Source organism: Phaethon aethereus (assembly GCF_964289735.1).
Source record: "Phaethon aethereus genome assembly, chromosome: 1".
NCBI lineage: Eukaryota > Metazoa > Chordata > Aves > Phaethontiformes > Phaethontidae > Phaethon > Phaethon aethereus.
Window position 1 is genome coordinate 204,955,217 of NC_138575.1, and position 23,119 is coordinate 204,978,335.

Consider the following 23,119-nt stretch of genomic DNA (forward strand, 5'->3'; position numbering starts at 1 on the left):
AGATGTCATGGGATTTGTTTGTCATCAAAATAAAAAAAGATTGATAAAGCCTAATGATATATAAATACAAAAAAGTGTTCCATGAGTTATGAAAGTTAGTGGAATCTACTGTCATTTGGCTTTGAGTCCCATGACCCCCATACTTCTCTTGCTTTCCTTTCCATTCATTCTTTTGCTCCTATTGCTGTAAGCCCACCTTCTTACCATGTCCTCTGTCACCTTGCAACACTTTCAGTTCCTCCAGTTCCTGTCTACAGACTTCATCCCTCCCAAGTATCATCTAGGTGAGATGTAGCCAGTTTGTGTGGGTTTCCACTATTAAGATCCTGTAAAATACCACTGACCATCAAGCATGTCTTCATAACAAATTGAGTGTTTTCAGAGTTTCTTCTAAATGTGGCACATTTAACTGAAATGTAGCAATTAATGAACAAACAGAAAACCTGTGGATCATTCAGCCTTGTTTCTGGTAATGTGCTGATTGTGTTCATTATCCATATCTAGCAACAGTTGCACTGAAGAAAGACTAAATATTGAAGACAAAGACTGTTTTCTTCACAAAATGGCTTAGTAGTGTTGACTTGGTAAGAATGACTGTGGGCATGTTTTCACAGAATATAAATATGAGTTGCAGAGTCATGGTTTAGTTATTTCACAAGAGTTGATTTAATGGATAGTGATAGTTGTAAAACGAGAGGAGGAGGAAGAGGAGGAAGACTGAAATAAATTACATGCACAATTTTTTAAATCATATATTATCATCTGTTTAAAGCTGAAGTTTTGTCAAGATAATATTGAAATACCTAGCCCTTAACTTGAGATGGAATATAGTAATATACTCATCACTGCTGTCACCCATCTATATTTTAATATCTGTTCTGTCTAAGATTGTGTATGACATCTCTCGGGAGATGTACCTGATGCCTGCATGTGCTGCAGATGCCATGTGGAAGGAAGCAAAGCTACTGCTCACGTACTTTATGCTTTTCTCAGTAAAGGATGCTACAAAGAGCTAAGTATTTTTTCTTGCTTATTTATATGTACATGCATTTTTTCTGTGTATCTTTTCAGTTCATGGAAAAAACTGACAGAGAGTACTACACTCTGGATGACATGTTTGTTTCCAAAGCAGCCAAAAGAGCGCGCAGTGGGGAAGAGGAAGAAATACAAAGAAGAAAAGCAATACACGAGCACCAGCAGCTTACTGCACGCATGGAAAAGTGCCCATACTGCTTTGATAGCAGTGAACTTTCTAAACATCTTATTATTGCAATTGGCACCAAGGTAAGAAAATAGCAATTTAACACAAATGTAAAAATAAAAAAGAAATAAAGGAAGACAGTGTTAATGATAGAGTGCCTAAGATTAACAACAAAATTGCTTCTATGAAATGATTTATTGTTCTGCATCTTATTTTCCTTGCCCTTCCAATTGATTTCACAAATTCCTCAAGGGTGAGGGAGAAAAAGATCTAAATCTGTCATGAATTATAAAGCTAATTGCTGAAATCAGAACTTCAGATTTGTGAATTTGTGGAAGACGGGAGCAATAATAAAAGATCTGAGTGCTGAGATTATAGACTGTAGGTGTATTTGTGGAAGACTAAATCACACTCCACTGGAGGAAATCTGGACTGGTGAAGAATTGTATCTCAATGATAACAAAGAAAATTAAGTGGAGAATTCCATTTTTAAGCCTTTGAAAATATCTTTTTTTATGCTTTGAAAATCCTTTGAATATAGACAGAAGTTTGGTATGGGGAACCTTCTTGTTTCTGTTAATGCTTTTAAAAGTTGCATTAATATTTGGATTTATAACAGGAAATGCTTCAGTATAGGCTTTTTTGGTCATTGTTTCTCCAAAGTCTTAATTTATTATTGATGTTTTTCATTTGATTTGAAACTTTATATAGGCCAAGGAATTAAACACATAGATACTTATTATAGTACATTGCACTGATTTTTTTATATAGATAGATTTTTATATATATATTAAAACATACATATCTGTATGCATTATATATATGTTTATATATCTGTGTGTTTGTATAATCTGTATATATATGTGTGTGTTTATATATGTAGTAGATACATACACAGAGATACACCTATATCTGTATGCATGTATATATATTTTATTAAAAATGCATACAGATATAGATATCTATGTATAAAAAATGTATTGTAATGAACTGAACATTCTGATTTCATAATAGTTAGGATACCGGTTGGTCTGTAAGGCTGATGCTACTGCCTTGGTGGAGCTGCTGTCTGGATGCTACTAGTTCATTTGAGCTACTGATGGATAGTGGGACCTTTTAAAACCACTAGAATTACTAATACCTTGCGGTAATTAGAAGGTAATGCCTTCTGTTGGTTTGAATTTTAGCAAATGATGTATTCCTTAGCCTTAGCAATGGGAAGGTTTTTAACACTAGAAAAATGGGTTCTTCTGTTTTTGTTCACTTTTTATAGGTTTACTTGTCTCTACCAAGCAACCAGTCCCTTACTGAAGGTCACTGCCTGATAGCCCCTCTACAGCATCTTACTGCAGCCACTCTTTTGGATGAAGACATCTGGGAAGAAGTCCAGGTCAGCTGAGAAAATGTCTCGTGTTTTTTACAATAACGTTGTTTTGAAAAATAATATACTTGTCGTAAGTACGTATTTTCATAATTTTCAGCCTGGCAGCTCTTTTCTGATTCCACTAAGGGGCAGAACATCCTTGCATTATGGATGAAAATTAGTGCTCAAAAATGGAAAAAGGGAGATGCAGGGTAAACACTGAAGAAAAGTTCTCGTTTATAAGCACTAGAAAATGTTGCCTGGAATGCTGCAGAACATCTGTTGTTGGAAGTCTTTGAAACCAGGTTAGAGGAACACCTCTTGGGGGTGATGTAGGTACAGCCGATACCTTACAGAAAGTGGAATAACTGGCTTGGCAGTTAGGATTTCCTTGGGAGTGCCAAGGAAAAGAAAAGGATTGTCAGGGCAGAAAGATTACTTATAATGAAGGACAAATTGAAGATATGTTGTTTACATATCTTCAGGTTTTTTACGCTAGTATGGGTTTTGGGTGGATGTCAATTGAGAGATCACATTCTTTAAATCAGTGAGGTCCCTGTTAGAATCCAATTGCCTACTTTTTTGAAAAGAATTATTAGAACAAAGTGCCAAGCATGATGGGTCATGCTTACCAACTCGCATATGAAGACATTTTGAAAGTTCTGAGTTCTGTTTTTTTTTGGAAAAGGAAAATCAAGGGAGGTGCGTAACAAGGTTCTGCATAAGAGATTGACAGTGATTGCCCTCTCCGCCGCTGCCATCAGGATTATTACAAGAAGAAAACAACTTGCAACCTCTTATATCAAAATAGTGGATACTATTTCAGACTAGAGAAAGGCTTTGTTCCTTGCAGTTGCTTAGATTTAAAGTATGTTAATTCATCACTTTGAAATGGTTTAAATAATGTTGATCAGGGAGTTAGTCAATAGGACCCCCTGGGAAACTGCCCTCAGGGACAAGGGAGCAGAACAGAGCTGGCAGATCTTTAAGGACGCTTTCCATAGACTGGAAGAGCTCTTGATCCCCAAGTGTAAGAAACTGGGGCAAGAGGCCAGCATGGCTGAGTGGAGACCTGCTGGTCAAACTAAAGGGCAAGAAGGAAATGCACAGGCAGTGGAAGCAGGGACAGGTATCCTGGGAAGAATACAGGGATGCTGCCTGGTTGTGTTGGGGTGAGGTCAGGAAGACCAAGGCATGGCTAGAGCTAAACTTGGCAAGGCATGCAAAGAATAAGAAGAAGGGCTTCTTTAGGTATGTCAGCCAGAAAAGGAAGGTCAAAGAAAGTGTACCCCCATTGATGAGCAAGACTGGCAAACTGGTAACAATGGAGGAAGAGAAGGCTGAGGTATTCAAAGACTTCGTTGCCTTGACCTTCACTGGCCATCTCTCTTCCCACACCTCTCGAGGGGTTGGACTGCAAGACAGGGACTGGAGGAGCAAAGTCTCTCCCACTGTAAGAGAAGATCAGGTTCAAGACCACCTGAGGAACCTGAAGATGCACAAGTCTATGGGACCTGCTGAGACACATCCCAGAGTTCTGAGGGATTGGGCTAATGTAGTTGCCAGGCCATTCTCCATGATACTTGAAGAGTCGTAGCAGTCAGGTGAAGTCCCTGGAGACTGGAAAAGGGAAACATTGCACCCATTTTTAAAAAGGGTAGCGAGGAGGATCCTAGAAACTACCGACCCCTCAGCCTCACCTCTGTGCCTGGGGAGATCATGGAGCAGATCCTCCTAGAAGCTGTGCTAAGGCACATGCAGGACAGGGAGGTGACTCAAGACAGTCAGCATAGCTTTACCAAGGGCAAGTCCTGCCTGACCAGCCTTCTAGGATGGACTGACCACATCAGTGGGCAAGGGAAGAGCTATGGATATCTTTTATCTGGCCTTCTGTAAGGCCTTTGACACAGTCCCCCAAAACATCCTTCTCTTTAAATTGGAGAGAGAGGGATTTGATGGGTGGACTGTTGGGTGGATGAGGAATTGGTTGGATGGTCATATCCAGAGGGTAGTGGTCAGTGGCTCAATGTCCAGATGGAGATTGGTGACGAGTCGTGACCATATTGGGACCAGTACTCAGTAATATCTTCATCAGTGACATAGAGAGTGAGATTGAGTGCATCCTCAGCAAGTTTGCAGATGACACCAAGCTGAGTGGTGCAGTTGGCATGCCTGGGGGATGGGATGCCATCCAGAAGGGACCTGGACAAGCTTGAGGAATGGGCCCGTGTGAACCTCATGAAGTTCAACAAGGCCAAGTGCAGGGTCCTGCACTGGTGTCAGGGCAATCCCTGCTATCAATACAGGCAGGGGGATGAAGGGACTGAGAGCAGTCCTGCTGAGAAGGACTTGGGGGTCCTAGTGGATGAAAAGCTGGACATGAGCTGGCAATGTGCGCTTGCAGCCCAGAGGGCCAACCGTCTCCTGGGCTGCATCCAAAGCAGCATGGCCAGTAGGTTGAGGGAGGTGATTCCTATGGGGAGACCCCGCCTGCAGTCCTGCATCCAGCTCTGGAGCCCTCAGCACAGGGAAGACATGGACCTGTTGGAGCAGGTCCAGAGGAGGCCACAAAAATGCTCAGAGGGATGGAACACCTCTCCTATGAGAACAGGCTGAGAGAGTTGGGGTTGCTGAGCCTGGAGAAGAAAAGGCTCTATGGAGACCTTGTTGCAGCCTTCCAGTACTTCAAGGGAGCTGATAAGCTGATCAGATAGGGACAGACTTTTTGTCAGGGCCTGTTGTGATAGGACAAGGGGTAATGGTTTTAAACTGAAAGAAGGTAGATTCAGACTAAATCTAAGGAAGAAATTTTTGACAACGAGGGTGGTGAACCACTGTCACAGGTTGCCCAGAGAGGTGGTAGATGCCCCATTGCTGGAAACATTCCAGGCCAGGTTGGATGGGGCTCTGAGCAACCTGGTGTGGTTGAAGATGTCCCTGCTTACTGCAGGGGGGTTGGACTAGATGACCTTAAAAGGTCCCTTCCAACCCAAACTATTCTTGTGATTTTTGTGAGTCTATGCCTCAAGCCTGGCATATGGATTTTCTGACTTTCCAAATTTGCTCCCCACATTGATTCTCATGGCAGATGTAATCAGTGTTTCCTAGGAAATTATGCTCCTTCCAAGCAGGAAGGGAAAGGATTTTTTTTGTGTGTGACAGAAATGCCTAAGAAAGTTGGATAAGAAGCAAAGAAGTTCAACAAGTAGGGATCAGGAAGAACAATGGAGCATGGAGAAAGTGATAAATATGTCTATTCTTTATCTTTGATTTATCCTAACCACTTTTAACTAAATAGATGATAATTTTTCTAATTTTGTATCAGAAAGAAAATAGGATAAAGAAAAGATAAGGAAATGCAGTTTCCTGTATTCAATGCTAGTCTTTTCCTTGCTAGAATATATAACTAGTTGGTAAAACCATTATCCATTGACTCTGTGAATATATTTATAGACAGTTAAAACATTTCTTTGCAACAAAGTACTTCGGGAGGTGATGGACAAAGTTTTTTTTTTTTTTTTCTTCCTTCCCAGCTTCTATGTAATTGAGTAGGAGGAGTCTGGAAGGCTTTAGCAGGAGTATAAACATACATTTACTCAGTGATTAAACTAACTTTCTTATGCCAAAGCCATATTTTATATTGCTGTTGAGGAAAAACAATTAGCATACTTTAAATATTCATAAAATCTTGTATTGAGCACATGCTTTAGCTAAGTATTTTTACTGGGATTTTTTTTTTTAAGATATGTTAGAATAAAGCAAGAAGGGTTCTGTATGCCTTCAGGCACTTGAATTTAGCATATTGTGTGTTTTAGACTGATGTGCTCACTTGCCAAAGTAAATATGCATGTACTTTTTTAAATATGAAAAGATATAAATCTTTACATGTTCTGTATTGCCTGAACTGTTGTATGTATCAGTCATGAGCATCTGAGCATAAGCCAAACCCTCTTACTTACTCTTATGAATGGTTTTGTCCTTTCCAGTGCTAATTATCCATGTTTTGGCCTGCTCAGAATTTGGAGGAAAAGTGCAATCTATTTAAAATAAGGAATTGAAGTCTGGGAAATGTTAGCTAACATCTGCAGATATTCTGGGCTTTTCAGTGAATTTGTATTTCAGTTGATATTGCAGGGTAGCAACTGTAAGTAATAGTCCTTCCCAACATTTGGGTTAATGTTTCTCTTAACTCACCACAGTTACTTGCTTTGGTGTATTTCAGAAGTAGAGGTCTGGGGGCTGGGGTGAGGGGGAGAAGAAACCAAGCTATTAATTCAGAGTTGTCTGTCGCTCTGCGCAGTGAAGTCCCATATCAGTCATGGCACAGCGATCTATTTGCTGGGCAGTATCTTCTAGCTGTGTTTCATCGGTTGTGTTACGGGAGTGGTGGTAGCATTTTCTTGTCACAGCATGGAGCAACTTGTTTGTGAGAAAAAATTCAGGACACAAGGGCCTGCTTTGGAGAGCTTAAATACCTGGTTAAGATATATATTTGGCCAAGTTTCTTAGACTTTTAGTTTGATTCATACTGTGCAAGATGAAAAAGGGATAGGGGGAACAGAGCTCAATTTCTAGTCCTGTTGCATTGAAAACCTGATAGCGATTTATTCCCCATCTATTTTACTTCAGTACTTGCTGATATTTATGAATTTGTGTATTTGCTTATGCTTGTTTGATACATCAACTCTCCATTTACATTAAGATAGAAATTTTAAACCTTTAGATGGGATTAGCCTTTTAATCGTGTTGTTTGTACTTCTAAGTGTTGTGAATTAAAAAAAAAAAATCAACGCAAAAAGGACAACCTATGAATTTATGTGAGTCATAGAGCTACGGTACCTGTGGTCTATGAGGCTCATAGAGTTTCAGTGATTTCTTGGCTTATGCTGTGGAAATGGTATAGGGAGCATGTATAATACCAAGACCTTAATTTTAAAAAAGCAGTTTTCAAGATCTTGAGACACTTTTGGAAACATTCACCCTGTCACAAATATCTTTTGTGCATTTTCAAATGAGTCTGAATGAGTCTCAGAAATCATAGAAACATAGAATCTTTGGGCTGGAAGGGACCTTCAAAGGTCATCTAGTCCAACCCCCCTGCAGGCTCATCTTCAACTAAATCAGGTTGCTCAGAGCCCCGTCCAACCTGACCGTGAATGTTTCCAGGGAGGGGGCATCTACCACCTCTCTGGGAAACCTGGGCCAGTGTTTCACCAACCTCATTGTCAAAAATTTCTTCCTTAGATCATTGTGAAAAATTTCTTCCTTCTATTTAGTCTAAATCTACCCTTCTTTTAGTCTAAAACCATTATCCCTTGTCCTATCGCTACATGCCCTGCTAAGAAAATCATCCCTTGTGCTTGATAACTTAGTTCAGCATCTACCTTGTAAGCTATAGAATGATGCTCTTGCATATCTTGGATGCAAATACCAACTGCCAAGAGTCAGGGAGCAGTGAGAGCGGGCTGCACCACAGGGGGAGGCAAGTCAAGGGTGGAAGGTGACAGGCAAGGCAGGTGGGGGAAGTCACCTCACTGACAAGACGCAGTCCCGTGGTACCCAAGGCAGGAGAAGAGAGCAGGTCCCATGAGGGTAGACAGGGTCAGCCACAGCCCAGTGATGGCCAGACAATTCTGCAGTGACGAATTAGGTTCAAGGTCAAGTGAGCAAGTCAGGGTCAAGATCAGCCAGGCACATGGCTGGGCACAGGCATCCCTGAAACTTTCTCTGGCAAGGACCAAAAGTGAGATCCTGAGCTGAACTGTAGCCTCTGAATGAAGGGGGGGCCAGGCCTCACTTCTCACAGCTCATTTTTTTCCCCAGCCCTTTCCACTGTGCCTGATCCCAGCTTCCTGCTGCTCCATGTCAGAGCTGCCCATCTGCACGGGCAGCTGGAGTCCTGGTAGGTCAAAGAGGCTGTAGAGCCTGTTGGGTGTGTGCAGGGCCTTGACACTGGTTTTGGGATTTTTTTTGTTTAAAAACTGTGTAATTGGAAGAAGTAGTGAAAGCATAATGGTATCTGTAGTCAAGACAAGCCAAGAAATTACCTTCTTAGAAATTGCAAGCTTGGGACCAAGTGTTAAAGCTATGTTGTTTTATAGAGCATCACAGGTATGAAGTTCAACATATTTTTAATTTCAACTGTAAAAATATGCAGTATTTATTAAAACTGAGTTTCTAGTGTTAATTATAATGCATATTTCACAATAGTTTTCTAGACTTCTTATGTTTGTATCATAGCAAATATAGTTCATATTAAATTGTTGAATAATATGGAATTTTCCTACTATGATTGCTGCTGTTACCCATTTTATTAGGAGTTTATTATGAATATTGTATGTTAGGGAAATACTGTAAAATATTATATCTGAAAGCTTTGAAAAGTTAATTCAAAAAATTTTTTTTCTTTAAATAGATGTTCCGAAATGCGTTGGTGAAAATGTTTGAAGCTAAAGACTTGGACTGCGTTTTCCTAGAAACAAACATGAGTATGAAGAAACGGTATCACATGGTATACGAATGCATTCCTCTTCCAAAAGAAGTAGGAGATGTGGCTCCAATCTACTTTAAGGTACACAAAAATGTTTTTCCTTAGGTTATTTTAATGTATTTATCATAATTCATCTATTTCTGGAAAACTTTTTTTGATGTTCAAGTACTCTTTTTGAAAAGATGGATTCTTTGATCCTTCTTCTTGATATATTCTTTGATCCTATTCCTTGATCTTAAAACAGGCCCTGTGAGGTAATTCTGTTTTTCACATAGTCAGTGGACGAGCTGTATGTCACTGTGCAGTTGCCTCAAGTCTGACTGCACTGACAAATACTGGAAGAAGATGAAACAATTGTAGTTTCTTGAAATGCTGTAAAGATTGCAATACTTCTCACTTAAGTCCTGTATATAAACTTAAAACTCCATACATGTGCCTTGGCAAGCATAAAATGAGAAAATAATCTCAACTGTCTTAAGAAATACCAACATGTAATGTTTCATCCCCACTTTATTTCAGTAAGCCCAAATTTTATGTATGTCTTAGGTCTCTGATGAACATTAGACAGCATGATAGAGACTTCTTCTATAGCTTTTCCGATTTCTTTCCACTGACCCTGTAAGGGAAGGCTCATTGAAGCTTCTGCCTGGAACTGAGGCCTTTCAGCAACTGGATCATGATTTGCCTTTTATAAGTAAATTGTTTTATTTGCTCTTTGAAATATTATTTCTGTTTTCTGGAGATAAATAGTGTGATTGGTTTTTGGTGAAGTGGAGCACTCAGCATGTCGAACAGCAATGCAGTAACTTACCACATTTGAAACTCTCCACCTGGGTTATTTCATTGCTATGCTTCAAGTGCTGGTAAAACTTGTGTTTTGTCTAAATACTAAAGGAAAGATGACGTACAAGATTTAATGCAATGTCTTTGCATAAAACTTTCTTTCAGACATTTCCACCATTAAAATACATAGCAAATGAAATTTAAAAGGTACTGTGCTACACTATACCCACTTCTGTACCATGGAGGATACAGAGGGAGCTTTAAAGATTTTTAAGCGCAATCAGCCTCCTAACCTGGATTCTCCTTTTAGTGTTTAAAAAAAAAAAAAAAGCCTAATATCACGTAATGAATTCATAAGAGTTTTTCTATAAGCTTAGTAAAAAGAGAACGTGACCTTTTAGTTGAAACTTACTAGAGACAATTTGTGTCAGGCAAAAGTTAAGTTTAAAAAAAAAAAAAAAGGAACAGAATTAAGTGAGCTTGAAGATGGTGCCTTTATAAAGTAAGTAAGTTCTGGAAATCAGAAAGATTGCCAAAAATAAAGTTACTTTGTTAAGAAGTAATTGGTACTTGCAGAGCAATGACTTCATGACATTGGAAAGTTAGTTCTTTGCTTATTGTATGAGGGACTATTTTCACATTTAGATACAATAATTTTACAGAAAGCTATAATGGAGTCTGATGAAGAGTGGTCCGTGAACAAGAAGTTAATTGATCTTTCTTCAAAAGATATTCGGAAATCTGTAAGTAATGAAATGTATTGAAATCACTGAATTTCTCAGCAAATTTATCTCATCTTTTTTTGTTATTAACTGTTTCAAAGAAAGAAGAAAAGGAACACAGTTAGATTAGTGCATCAGGAGATGCCATAGGCATGATGAGAATTAAGAGTGACTGAACTCTTAACTGACATTAGGGAAAAGATTCCCATTTATTTCAACAACTGGTGAGCTGCAAGCATTGGTTGAGAACAAAGCTGGCACTTTGAGGACATGTACCAGCATAATTTCCTTGATTAACTTTAAGAATTAAGGTGCATCATCAAAGATTTGCAAATTACTTTCCTGGAAAAAATATGAAGCGTCTTTTTCATTGACCTGTAACAGCATTTTCTGTTGCTAAGTTTATGAAGCAAAAATATAAATAGTATTATTAGTCTTTTTTTCTAAAATAGGTGAATATCTATCTCCTGCATACTAAACAGAAATATCTTTGTATATACAAATCTTAAAGGAATGATGCTGAAACTGTTAGGTTCAAAGATTGTTCTAGCTTTTTAATATTAAAGTGAAAGATGTGTAGTATATAGAGTTTACCACAAGAAGTTTACAACTGTGTAGTGACAATAGTTAACTTCTGAAAGTGTCTTTTAGTAAATATAGCACTTAATACGCACTAAAAAAATCGTAGTTTAGGAGAACCACAGAATCATAGAATAGTTTGGGTTGGAAGGAACCTTTTAAGGTCATCTAGTCCAACCCCCCTGCAATGAGCAGGGACTTCTTCAACCAGATCAGGTTGCTCAGAGCCCTGTCCAACCTGGCCTAGAATGTTTCCAGCAATGGGGCATCTAGCACCTCTCTGGGCCACCTGTGACAGTGGTTCACCACCCTTGTTGTCAAAAATTCCTTCCTTAGGTCTTGTCTATATCTACCATCTTTTAGTCTAAAACCATTACCCCTTGTCCTATCGCAACAGGCCCTGACAAAAAAGTCTATCCTCATCTTTCTTATCAGTCCCCTTGAAGTACTGGAAGGCTGCAATAAGGTCTCCCCGGAGCCTTCCCTTCTCCAGGCTGAACAACCCCAACTCTTTCAGCCTGTCCTCACAGGAGAGGTGTTCCATCCCTCTGATCATTTTGATGGCCCTCCCCTGGACCCGCTCCAACAGGTCCATGCCTTCCCTGTGCTGAGGGCTACAGAGCTGGACACAGGACTGCAGGTGGGGTCTCCCCATAGCGGAGCAGAGGGGCAGAATCACCTCCCTCGATCTGCTGGCCACGCTGCTTTGGGTGCAGCCCAGCACACGGTTGGCCCTCTGGGCTGTGAGTGTGCATTGCTGGCTCATGTCCAGCTTTTCATCCACCAGTACCCCCAAGTCCTCCTCGGCAGGGCTGCAGAGGAGGTGAGTTTTAATAATGAGACATGAAGCCAGATATGACAAAGAGGGAGAAATCAAATGCAGAAGAGTAAGGGATTGGGTGGCTGTGTAGTAGAAGTTTTGTATATTGTGATTACTCTCGAACTAAACCAACAGTGGTATTAAATGTAGCAAAAAGACAAAATTTTATTGTGCCACATAAGCTAAAATGCCATATAAATGTAATGGGAGTTATGGGTCACCTTATTTCAAAGTGGTGAGGCTTCACCTGGAAAATTTGGATCTGGTTTTGGGCACAGCGTTTTAAGACACTTACAGAGTAGGAGAGCATAGCTTAGAAAACTTAACTAAAAGAAACTGGTTTAGGGGTTGTGTAGTCTAGGAAAGAAAAGACTGAATGAAAAGGGCTGTAATGGTAGTTTTCTATATATAGGAGATTGTTGTAAAGAAGATAATACTTAGTTGTTCGCTAGCACTTTTGGGTGCAGACAAGAAGGAATTAAATTAATTTGTAGCAAGGACTTAGGGAATACGTTAAACTGAAGGTCAATGTAAACAGAAAACAAAATAAGTATGTTTTGGATATCTTCTGCTCATTGGTGTTTTGTAACAGGGAAAGCCAACATCTGTCACAAATAAATAAAGTATAATTTTCTTGCCATATGGTAGAGCACCAGTACATTTGATTTCTTTAAGAATCTTCTCAGCCATACATTTTTGTGATTGTATTATATACCCATTTAAAGGTAGGCCAGTTTTCAGATTAAGTCACAGAATTTCCTTAAATTAATAAACTGTATCTGAGTTTAAATTGTTACACAGTTGTGTGATTTTAACATTATTTTAGGGTAAAAGAAATGCCTGTAGCCTTCAGGAAGATACGAGACTATAGTTTAGAGACTGAGAAGAGGTTTGGAAAGTTGGAGAGTTGTATTAGGAGATGGTGATGTCTGGAATGAGGGTCAGATGTGGCTGAGACATCATCTAGTGGATGGACTGTTTGCAGAAACTGGGACTGTAGTGTCCAGAGGCAAAGCCTAAGCATCTAGCCCTCACACAGCATCAGGCCTTCTCTGCTTCTCGCGCTGCTCCCCGCAGCGAGGGACCTGGGGGTGGGCAATGGGCTGGGAGAGGACGCAGCCAGGAGAGCTGACCCAGCAGCAAGCACTGGTCAGCAATAGCCAAAGCACTGGTGCGTTATCAACACTGGTTTAGTCACCAGTCTATAACACAGCACCATACCAGCTGCAGTGAAAAAAATGAACTCCATCCCAGCCAGACCTGATATATTGCTAGATACAAATAAGATAAAGCTGACATTTTCCTTGAAGGGTCACCTGCTGACTAATTTTTTTCATTATTTAATGATTCTTTTTTTTTTTTAGTTCATTTAAAGTGCTTTATGTTTCTTGCTATGCTACATTGCCCCTCTATATTAAATCTTAATTATTTTTAGAGTGAGTTTTCAAGCAGTATATGGAACATACCTTGTGAAAATTGCACAGTTATTTGGACTGTAGCAGAAGAAATACTTATGAATTTGAGGCTTTGTAAATCTTATCTGTACAGGAACATCCTTGACAATTAAATGAGTGGAAAATAACTTGTTGCAGTGAAGCAGCAGAAATTACTTGCAATATGTAGCAATAAATGAATCCACTTTTGAGGCCCTTCTCACTGTCAGAATGAAGGGTCTTTCCTTGTGGCAGGATAACCAGCACTCCTCTGTAGGCTGACTGAATTATTAAAATATCAGGTTCAGCAAGTTAGTGATAACTTCCAGTCATGTAGCAGGGCTTTCTGGTAGTGTATTCTCCACTGTGACACTCCCCTGAGTGTCACTGTTTCCTCTGGGTAAGTATTTCCTGTTATCACACTACACCTTATCTTTAATAAATGCAACTTGCTGGTGGTTGTCTTAAAATTTCTACTCAACCCATGTAATTCAGAGGCGTGGGGTCAGGAAGGCATTTGCTCAGTGTGCCTGCTGCTGCCTGGTCCCTCCCCATCTCTTACCTGCTGCTGCAGCAGCAGTGTCCTCTGGAGGTTCTGCCACCCAGCAATCATCTTTTCGGTGTCTCTTTATCTAGTTGTTGTGTGCTGTTCTGTCCCCTTGCCTGTTTGTTTTCCTGTTTCTCTGTTGCAATTTTATACTACACATACTTGGTTTGAGAGGTGATTTAAAATAAAATGTGATACTATCAACTGTAAAACCACTTGCAAATTCATTAAGTTGTGGGGAGGTGAACTGAGTGCCTACAGTCTGTTAAACATCTAAAAATGTGGTTTTGTGTGTATAGGTTCCTAAAGGTTTACCGTACTTTTCTGTGGACTTCGGCCTTCAAGGAGGATTTGCTCATGTCATTGAAGATCAACACAAGTTCCCTCATTACTTTGGAAAGGTACTGTCATGTGAAAGATCAATTTGTCAATTATACTCTCTTTTGAAAAATTTAAGTAATTAAAACAGATGCTACCAGAACAGTCACTTTGATGTACCTTATCCCAATTTATTAGCTGGCTGTTCTTGGTAAGTCATTATAACATAGCTTGTTGAATAAAGGTATAATGGATTTCTTCACTGGCTGATACTCAGAATGTGATTCTAGATCCATGTTTCTTTTGAATTAATAGGAATTCGAGATATTTGACGGATAGGCTAATAGATGAAAAATACTTGCATCTATTTAAGAAGGAAGAATAAAAAAAAGTTTCTCATGACCATAGTGTTGTCATAGGTGTACTGGCTTCTGCTTGTATAAATTAGGGTGCATACACATACAAACTCAGAGACAACTCCTAGTATAATACATGTGTGGTTAAATTACTCCATGTAGTATAGAGAGTATAGTATATACAGGAAGAGCTGCAATAAAATCTTCCTTTCTTTATTATGTCACAGCAATCATTTATTGAAAGAGTCAATATTGCAAAAACAGTAAGAGTAATTGAGGAGAAATATAACTTATTTCAAGAAGAGTTAAGAGCAAAGTGGGCAGCTTTCTTTTTTCTGAACTTCCCTCTTTTTAGTCACTAATGTACTAATATATTAACAGTCTTGCAATGGTAGGATATTTATGCAGTGCATTACTATGCTGTACTTAAAAGAATTTTGCTGAGGCAACCATCTAACAACTACAGTTCTGATTTTTGAATTGGTATATTTTTCAGAATTTCCAGTTTTAATAACTAGCAGTTGAGTGACAAACAGTTATAAATAATGTCATAATTTCAAAATAGATATTTCTATAGCCTATGGTAAAATGGTGTTAAGTAATATGATAATTTTGCATTTATCATTATCTACCTTTGTTCTATTTGCAAAGGAAATTATTGGTGGCATGCTGGACTTGGAACCGCGGCTCTGGAGAAAAGGAATCAGGCAGAACTTTGAGGATCAGAGGAAGAAGGTGTTGCAGTTTGCACAGTGGTGGAAACCATATGACTTTACTAAAAAGAAAGAATGAGTGCATCCCTGCAGTCAAGGACTATATAAGCCATAAATTATATTAAAGGATATTTCATTTGTTAAGAATAACATCAGTTTGTTACGTATTGCTAATATATTTTAAAACCAAGGATATTGTTTAATTGCTGTATACGTTTTTCTGGTTTAGACACTGTGTGGATCACATGAACCTGTGAACCTTACAAACCACAAGTGTACAGTGTTTTTAGTTTTTCATTTTTTAAGTTGAGCCAAAAGAAGAATACCCATGTGGCTATTGGAATTCTTCAAAATATAGCTTCTGCTTTTGAAGTTTTATAATCTTTGCAGCAATTGATTTTTTTTGATATTGTATTTAGCGTAGAACCAATGCTTAATTATCACCATTAGTTTTTATAGGAGGTGGTGTAAACTTTAAGAACATTTTGATTAATACAAATACATTATTGCAGAAGGAAGCTGTACAGAAAATTATTTTCTGATTTTGAGTCCTTGTGTTCTTTAAGTTGAAGTCATTGCAGTAATACAAATGCTCAAGTATGATGTGATTTATAAAACTGCTGCTGCCCCCCTGCACAAGAATTAAAAATTTTCTGTACTTTCTTTCAATATGAAGTATTTTCAAGGTGACCTGTTGCACAAATGATGATAAAAGCAAACTTCCAGGTCTTCAGGGAGTTAGTCAATAGGACCCCCTGGGAAACTGCCCTTGGGGACAAGGATGCAGAAGAGAGCTGGCAGATCTTTAAGGACGCTTTCCAAAGAGTGCAAGAGCTCTCAGTCCCCAAGTGTAAGAAATGGGAAAGGAAGGCAAGAGGCCAGCATGGCTGAGTGGAGACCTGATGGGCAAACTAAAGGGCAGGAAGGAAATGCACAGGCATGAATCAGGGACAGGTATCTTGGGATGAGAACAGGGATGCTGTTGTGTTGGGGTGAGGTGAGGAGGGCCAAGGCGTGGTTAGAGCTGAACTTGGCAATGTCTCAATGTCCAGATGGAGATTGGTGACAAGCGGTGTCCCTCAAGGGTCTGTATTGGGACCAATACTCTTTAATATCTTCATCAATGACATAGACAGTGGGATTGAGTGCATGCTCAGCAAGTTTGCAGATGACACCAAGCTGAATGGTGCAGTTGGCAAGCCTGGGGGATGGAATGCCATCCAGAGGGACCTGAACAAACTTGAGGAATGGGCCCGAGTGAACCTCATGAGGTTGAAGAAGACCAGGTGCAGGGTCCTGCACCTGTGTCGGGGCAACTCCCTCTATCGGTACAGGCTGGGGGATGAAGGGATTGAGAGCAGCCCTGCTGAGAAGGACTTGGGGGTCCTAGTGGATGAAAAGCTGGACATGAGCTGGCAATGTGCGCTTGCAGCCCAGAGGACCAACTGTCTCCTGGGTTGCATCCAAAGCAGCATGGCCAGTAGGTCAAGGGAGGTGATTCTGTCCCTCTGCTCCGCTATGGGGTCCTGCGTCCTGCGTCCAGCTCTGGAGCCCTCAGCACAGGAAAGACATGGACCTGTTGGAGCGGGTCCAGAGGAGGCCACAAAGTTGATCAGAGGGATGGAACACCTCTCCTGTGAGGACAGGCTGAGAGAGTTGGAGTGGTTGAGCCTGGAGAAGAGAAGGCTCTGGGGAGGCCTTATTGCAGCCTTCCAGTACTTCAAGGGGGCTCATGAGAAAGATGGGGACAGACTTTTTGTCAGTGCCTGTTGCGACAGGACAAGGAACAATGGTTTTAAATTAAAAGAGAGTAGATTTAGACAAGATCTAAGGAAAGAATTTTTGACAATGAGGGTGGTGAAACACTGGCATATATTTCCCCAGGGAGGTGGTAGATGCCCCGTCCCGGTAAACATTCAAGGTCAGGTTGGATGGGGCCCTGAGCTACCTGATGTGGTTGAAGATGTCCCTGCTCACTGCAGGGGGGTTGGGCTAGATGACCTTAAAAGGTCCCTTCCAACCTATAGATTCTGTGATTCTATGAGACAGTCCATAGATGTTGGCAAATGGCAGTTTTAATGGTAACAGTTACTTACAATGACAATGAAAAAGAAGTGAGGAGTGGTGAGGACCCTTAGGGAAAAACACTCTCCTATGTCCAGAAAAGAAGATGATCATCTTGAGGATCTCCCCAGGTGACTCTTCTTCCCTGGGCATCCTTTTCTAGTGCAGGAAGCGGTCTGCCACAGTACTTTTCTGATAATAACATTATAGTTTTCATTGGGAATCTCCCTGCTGGTTGTTCTTGCTTGTGATGCTGTTAGCACTGATTGGAGCACGCTAACGTGCTAACGCAAGAGTTGCACGTTAATTGGTTGTTAAGCTTTGTGCCTGCATGTTCCTGAGAAATGTCTGTCTGCTGTTTGAAGGACTGCTGTTTCCCGTGTTATTTACTAGTTTTTTCTCTTGTGTAAAAGTTATAAAATGGAGGTGAGGGGTTGGGAAAGGGAGATTATCTCATCAATGTCCATCACTTTCCACGGGAAACCTGACATAGCGGGCTTGGGCTTTGCAAGTGCGGAGCTGGGAGAACAGGAGGGCAGAAGGACAAGGATGAAAACATTGCCACAGCATCCTCCCAGTGCATAAGGGAAAGGCTGCAAACTTGCAAGCAGAAGACTGCAGTGCTACAGGGAAAGGCTCTGAGTGGCAAACGGAGGCCCTCAGCGTAGCAGAGGTTAAGGCATTGCGCGAGTGTGGCCAATGTCCTTCCCGCTCTTTTCCTGCTGAACCGTTACCCTGTACAGGCCTGTTACCTGTTGTGAGCTGCTCAGATTAAGAAATGGATCACTAAATATTACAGGGTTGAATGAGTGTTTGTTTCTAGTCCCTTGGTGGTCTTTTGCAACTTTCTGGAAAAGCTAGTAATTTGGGGGTTTTTTTTTGCCATTTTGGCAAATAAGTCTGATAGAGGTAGAAATCTACTGTTGTGAATTATTTTCAGTAGGATCTTTGTAAATTTGTGTCACTGCAAGAAAAATAACTTAAAAATAAGCTGTCATGATAATTTTAGTGATTTAATTTCTGATTTGTATTATTATTTTTCACCACAAAGCCATGGATAAAAGGGACAGTTCTACTGTTCTCCAGTAAGTTTTGATCTTCCTTAGGCTACTGGGGAGATTACAGAACAAATAGGACATGAAATAGTAGCTGCTAGTAGTTTCTGAGAACGTGGTAACGCTGAAGCGAGTTTAGGTAAAGTGCTGTCTTTGGTGGTGTAAAGCATGACTAAAAGTGATTTTTCTCTGAAAGTGTATGTTGCCTCTGGTCTCCTCTGCCCCCCTGGAGGGTAGCCGGGAAGGAGCAGAGGTGCCTTGTCTTTTAAGGCCACAGAAAAGTCTTCATCCAGTGCTATGCTGGAGATGCAGTTTTTCTAAATGATATCACTTCTGCTCAAAATTTGTGTTCCTCAAGGGATGTGCTGTGTTTCACAAAGGATTATCTAACTTGTACATAGAAAAGTCTTCCTCTCTGACTCATGGTCTGTGCACGTTTTCACGTTTTTATTATTCTGGTTTCAGCAAAACTACTGATACTCTTTTCACCAGAAAGGGCTCTGAAATTTGGAGGAAGGGTAACAGTCTCAAGCTAGTGATACAGGAAAATGTGTCTTATCCTATTAAAAGTTTTCAGAATGGGAGACTGTGCTTACCACGTACACTGAGAATAGTATCTTCTTGTAAATGGTCACAGACCAGATGTGCATATCTTCAGGTTAAGCTATTCCTCTTCATAAGTACCTCTAAATATTCATGAGACCATGAGAGTGAGCACAGCTTGTTAGGTCACTTTTGCGGAAGGCATGGTACACTTAGACTTCAGTCATTACTCTTATAAATATTAAAATACTTTAAATAGACCTCCTTCATCTGGAAACATACCCAATACCTAAATTCTTTTGGCACGAAGAGGTGGAAAATGGAAATTCAGGTGTTTTTAGGGAGAACAGAGATCGGAAGCTGCATTTCTGAACATTGCTGTAAATGTACTCCTATGTACTCTTTGGTGTAACCAGGGAGGAAAAGGGACTTCTGTCTTTAAGTGAATCTATGTGTGTGATCTAACAGGTGTTAGAACATATTCATGTCCTGTCCTGTCAGACAGGAAGATTCTTACACGTAATATCTGCTGCTACTCTTCTACTCCTGGGCTCCATCCAAAGCAGCGTGGCCAGCAGGTCGAGGGAGGTGATTCTGCCCCTCTGCTCTGGTAAGACCCCGCCTGGAGTCCTGCATACAGCTCTGGAGCCCTCAGCACAGGAAAGACATGGACCTGTTGGAGTGGGTCCAGGGGAGGGCCATCAAAATGATCAGAGGGATGGAACACCTCTCCTGTGAGGACAGGCTGAGAGAGCTGGGGTTGTTCAGCCTGGAGAATCGAAGGCTCTGGGGACACCTTATTGCAGCCTTCCAGTACTTCAAGGGGACTGATAAGAAAGATGAGGATAGACTTTTTTGTCGGGGCCTGTTGCGATAGGACAAGGGGTAATGGTTTTGGACTAAAAGAGAGTAGATTTAGACAATCTAAGGAAGGGATTTTTGACAATGAAGGTGGTGAAACACTGTCACAGGTGGCCCAGAGAGGTGCTAGATGCCCCATTGCTGGAAACATTCCAGGCCAGGTTGGACGGGGCTCTGAGCAACCTGATCTAGTTGAAGATGTCCCTGCTCATTGCAGGGGGGTTGGACTAGATGACCTTAAACGGTCCCTTCCAACCCAAGCTGTTCTATGATTCTACTCAGTGCCTGGCATAAAATACAATGTTTCCCTGCTATCGAGTCAGCTTTTTCCTACTCTGAGTACTCCTCTCCTTTGTATTTCCTTGCTGTCCTGAAGGAATTGCATCCTCTGACCTGCATTCCAGGTCTTTCAGCAGTTTCAGGGAAGGCATGTTGCACCAGCGTAACACCATTACCGTTGCTCAGTCAAGCTCTGGGTGAGGTCTGAGCAGGAAGTCAGACTCCAGAGCATTTTATTCAATTGTTTGTCACTCCAGAGAGAACCAGGATGGATGCTATAGTCGAGCAGATCACCTGCCTCAGGCCTTGATACCTTGAAGATCCCAGCCCGGGTCTGTCTTGGGGAAGATGAGCTAAACAGGATCATGTGAGATGTTCACTTTCTTTATAAATGATCTGGATGAGGGAATCGAGTGCACCCTCAGTAAGTTTGCAGATGACACCAAGTTGGGTGGGAGTGTTGATCTGCTCTGCAGAGGGATCTGGACAGGCTGGATTGATGGGCACAGGTCAATTGTATGAGGTTTAATAAGGCCAAGTGCAGGGTCCTGCACTTGGGCCACAACAACCCCATGCAACGCTACAGGCTTGGGGAGGAGTGGCTGGAGAGCAGCCCGGCGGAAAGGGACCTGGGGGTGCTGGTTGACAGCCGGCTGAACATGAGCCGGCAGTGTGCCCAGGTGGCCAAGAAGGCCAACAGCGTCCTGGCCTGTATCAGGAATAGTGTGGCCAGGAGTAGGGAAGTGATCGTGCCCCTGTACTCGGCACTGGTGAGGCTGCACCTTGAATACTGTGTTCAGTTTTGGGCCCCTCACTACAAGAAGGATGTTGAGGTGCTGGAGCGTGTCCAGAGAAGGGCAACAAAGCTGGTGAGGGGTCTGGAGCACAAGTTTTATGGGGAGCGGCTTGAGGGTACTGGGGTTGTTCCTTCTGGAGAAGAGGAGGCTGAGAGGAGACCTTATCGCTCTCTACAACTACCTGAAAGGGGGTTGTGGTGAGGTGGGTGTTGGTCTCTTCTCCCAAGTAACTAGCGATAGGACAAGAGGAAATGGCCTCAAGTTGTGCCGGGGAGGTTTAGACTGGATATTAGGAAAAATTTCTTCACCGAGAGAGTGGTCAGGCATTGGAACAGGCTGCCCAGGGAGGTGGTGGAGTCGCCATCTCTGGAAGTGTTCAAAAAACGTGTGGATGTGGCACTTCAGGACATGGTTTAGGGGACATGGTGGCGCTGGATTAATGGTTGGACTTGATGATCTTGAAGGTCCTTTCCAACCTAGTGATTCTGTGATTCTGTGATTCTTCTTTGCTTTTTCCTAGACTGTACTATTCAACCTGGTATTCCCCAGGCCCATGTGGTTGCTGTAGAAAGCTGCCTGAAGCATGAGGCAGTTGTCTTCATATTAAGGACGTGCATTTTGAGGTTATTATTTTTGCTCAATTCAAGGAAAGTACCATGAATTTGTACCACACCATTAGCTATGAAGTGCAAGCACTGCTATGGCATCATTATTCTTATCCATTACCAGTAGTTGGTTGAGGTCAAGGCGATTGCCTGAAGTCATCCATTGATGTAAACTGAGGTAATGTAAAATGAGGTTGATGTAAGCTGAGGTAAACTCAGCTAGAATGAAAAGCAAGGCTTTCTGCTAGTTACTGGTGTTCTTTCAGATGGGTAGTTCTCATTTATGTCCATATTTCACTTGCTTTTCCCTTCTCCTTCTGTGTTTTCCTTTGGAGTAAGATTGTGAGATGCTACATTCAGTGCAGTTTTGGTGTAACAATGGTGGATTGTTGCTTTGTACTTGTTAAAATTTCTGAAAGAGAACAATGTGGATTTTTGTTGCTTTTCTAGAAAATCAATATAGCAACATTCAATCTTAGCTCTATTTGGGATGATTTTTTTTTCACTTTGTTCATGAATCTAAACAATAAGTTATTCCCGGAGTCATAATCAAAGTGATTTAGTGGGATTTTACATATTGAGTTCAACCAGCTTGTTTTAAATTTCACACAAGTTCTGACTGGAAAATAACATGTTAAAATAAATAGTAACTCTCATGGCAAGAGATCACAAATCTCTTGCAATCTATGAAAGAAGAAACAGTTTGATGGGTCCCTTAAGGGTTCTGTCTTGGGTCAAAATTTCTTCAGCATTTCCTGTCTTCTGTGACTGTATTTTTATCATTAAAGCGTGTTTTCTCTTTCTCATTCCAGCTGGATGAAAAGATGTGGAGACAAGACTGCTATACTCTTACTTTAAGTGTAGCTGTTCTGGAAACAAGATCCTTAATATCCTTGCTAAAAGTGCCATTTTTAGCCCTCAGGAATCAAGATAGTGGATTAGTTTATGTTGAAACAGACTTTAGAAATCCAAGCTTACTAACATCGTAATTCTTGTGTGCATATTGATGTAGCTGTGTGGTAACATTAATTTTCTAGATGTTGCATTTGTTTATGTCATTAAAAGTGAGAAGGAAGGGTAACATGCTTCCCTCAAGAAAGTTATGCCACTACAGCCTTTACAGAGAAGTTGGTGTAAATTTTACCCCCCAAAGTAAAGAACTGCTGGAAGTTGGTTCTAAAAGAACATTTAAGCTTTCCTTGGGTCCCAGTTTTCAAAGCTAATAATACAATCCCAGGATTGTCCCAGGGAAATCTTTGGAAAAGAGTTCTCTATGATTGTAGAAGTTGATTAATTTGTAGTTTTAAACACTGTATCCTGCTTGGTGATCAATCTTGCACAGCTGCCCTGCTATCTCTCTTTATTCTGAGACTTATGATAAAAGTGTCTGTGAAGTACTAGAACTGTATTTTAAAAGTACTGCATAATTCCAGGACATCATTAGCTACAAGCATCTTTACCTTCCCCTGGTGTCCTGCCTCCTAGGTGTGACCTCAGCACTGTACACAGAGAGCCCAGAGGCACATCACACACACAAAATGAGTGTGTTGGTTATGTTAGAGAAAGCACAGTCTGAGCTCTTGATGTCTG

At 40.9% G+C, this 23,119-nt stretch overlaps 1 protein-coding gene across 1 annotated transcript in view; it reads left to right on the forward strand.

The window, feature by feature from the left end:
* Positions 1 to 15,431, forward strand: part of CWF19L2 (CWF19 like cell cycle control factor 2) — an 86,094-nt gene extending 70,663 nt beyond the window's left edge. Inside the window, exons 13-18 of the mRNA XM_082014221.1 lie at positions 1,072 to 1,284; positions 2,475 to 2,591; positions 8,980 to 9,135; positions 10,500 to 10,580; positions 14,238 to 14,339; positions 15,264 to 15,431. Of these exons, the coding sequence (XP_081870347.1) occupies positions 1,072 to 1,284; positions 2,475 to 2,591; positions 8,980 to 9,135; positions 10,500 to 10,580; positions 14,238 to 14,339; positions 15,264 to 15,404 (810 nt within the window). The 3' untranslated portion in view covers positions 15,405 to 15,431. The remainder of the gene's footprint in view (positions 1 to 1,071; positions 1,285 to 2,474; positions 2,592 to 8,979; positions 9,136 to 10,499; positions 10,581 to 14,237; positions 14,340 to 15,263) is intronic.
* The last annotated feature ends 7,688 nt before the right edge of the window (positions 15,432 to 23,119 follow it).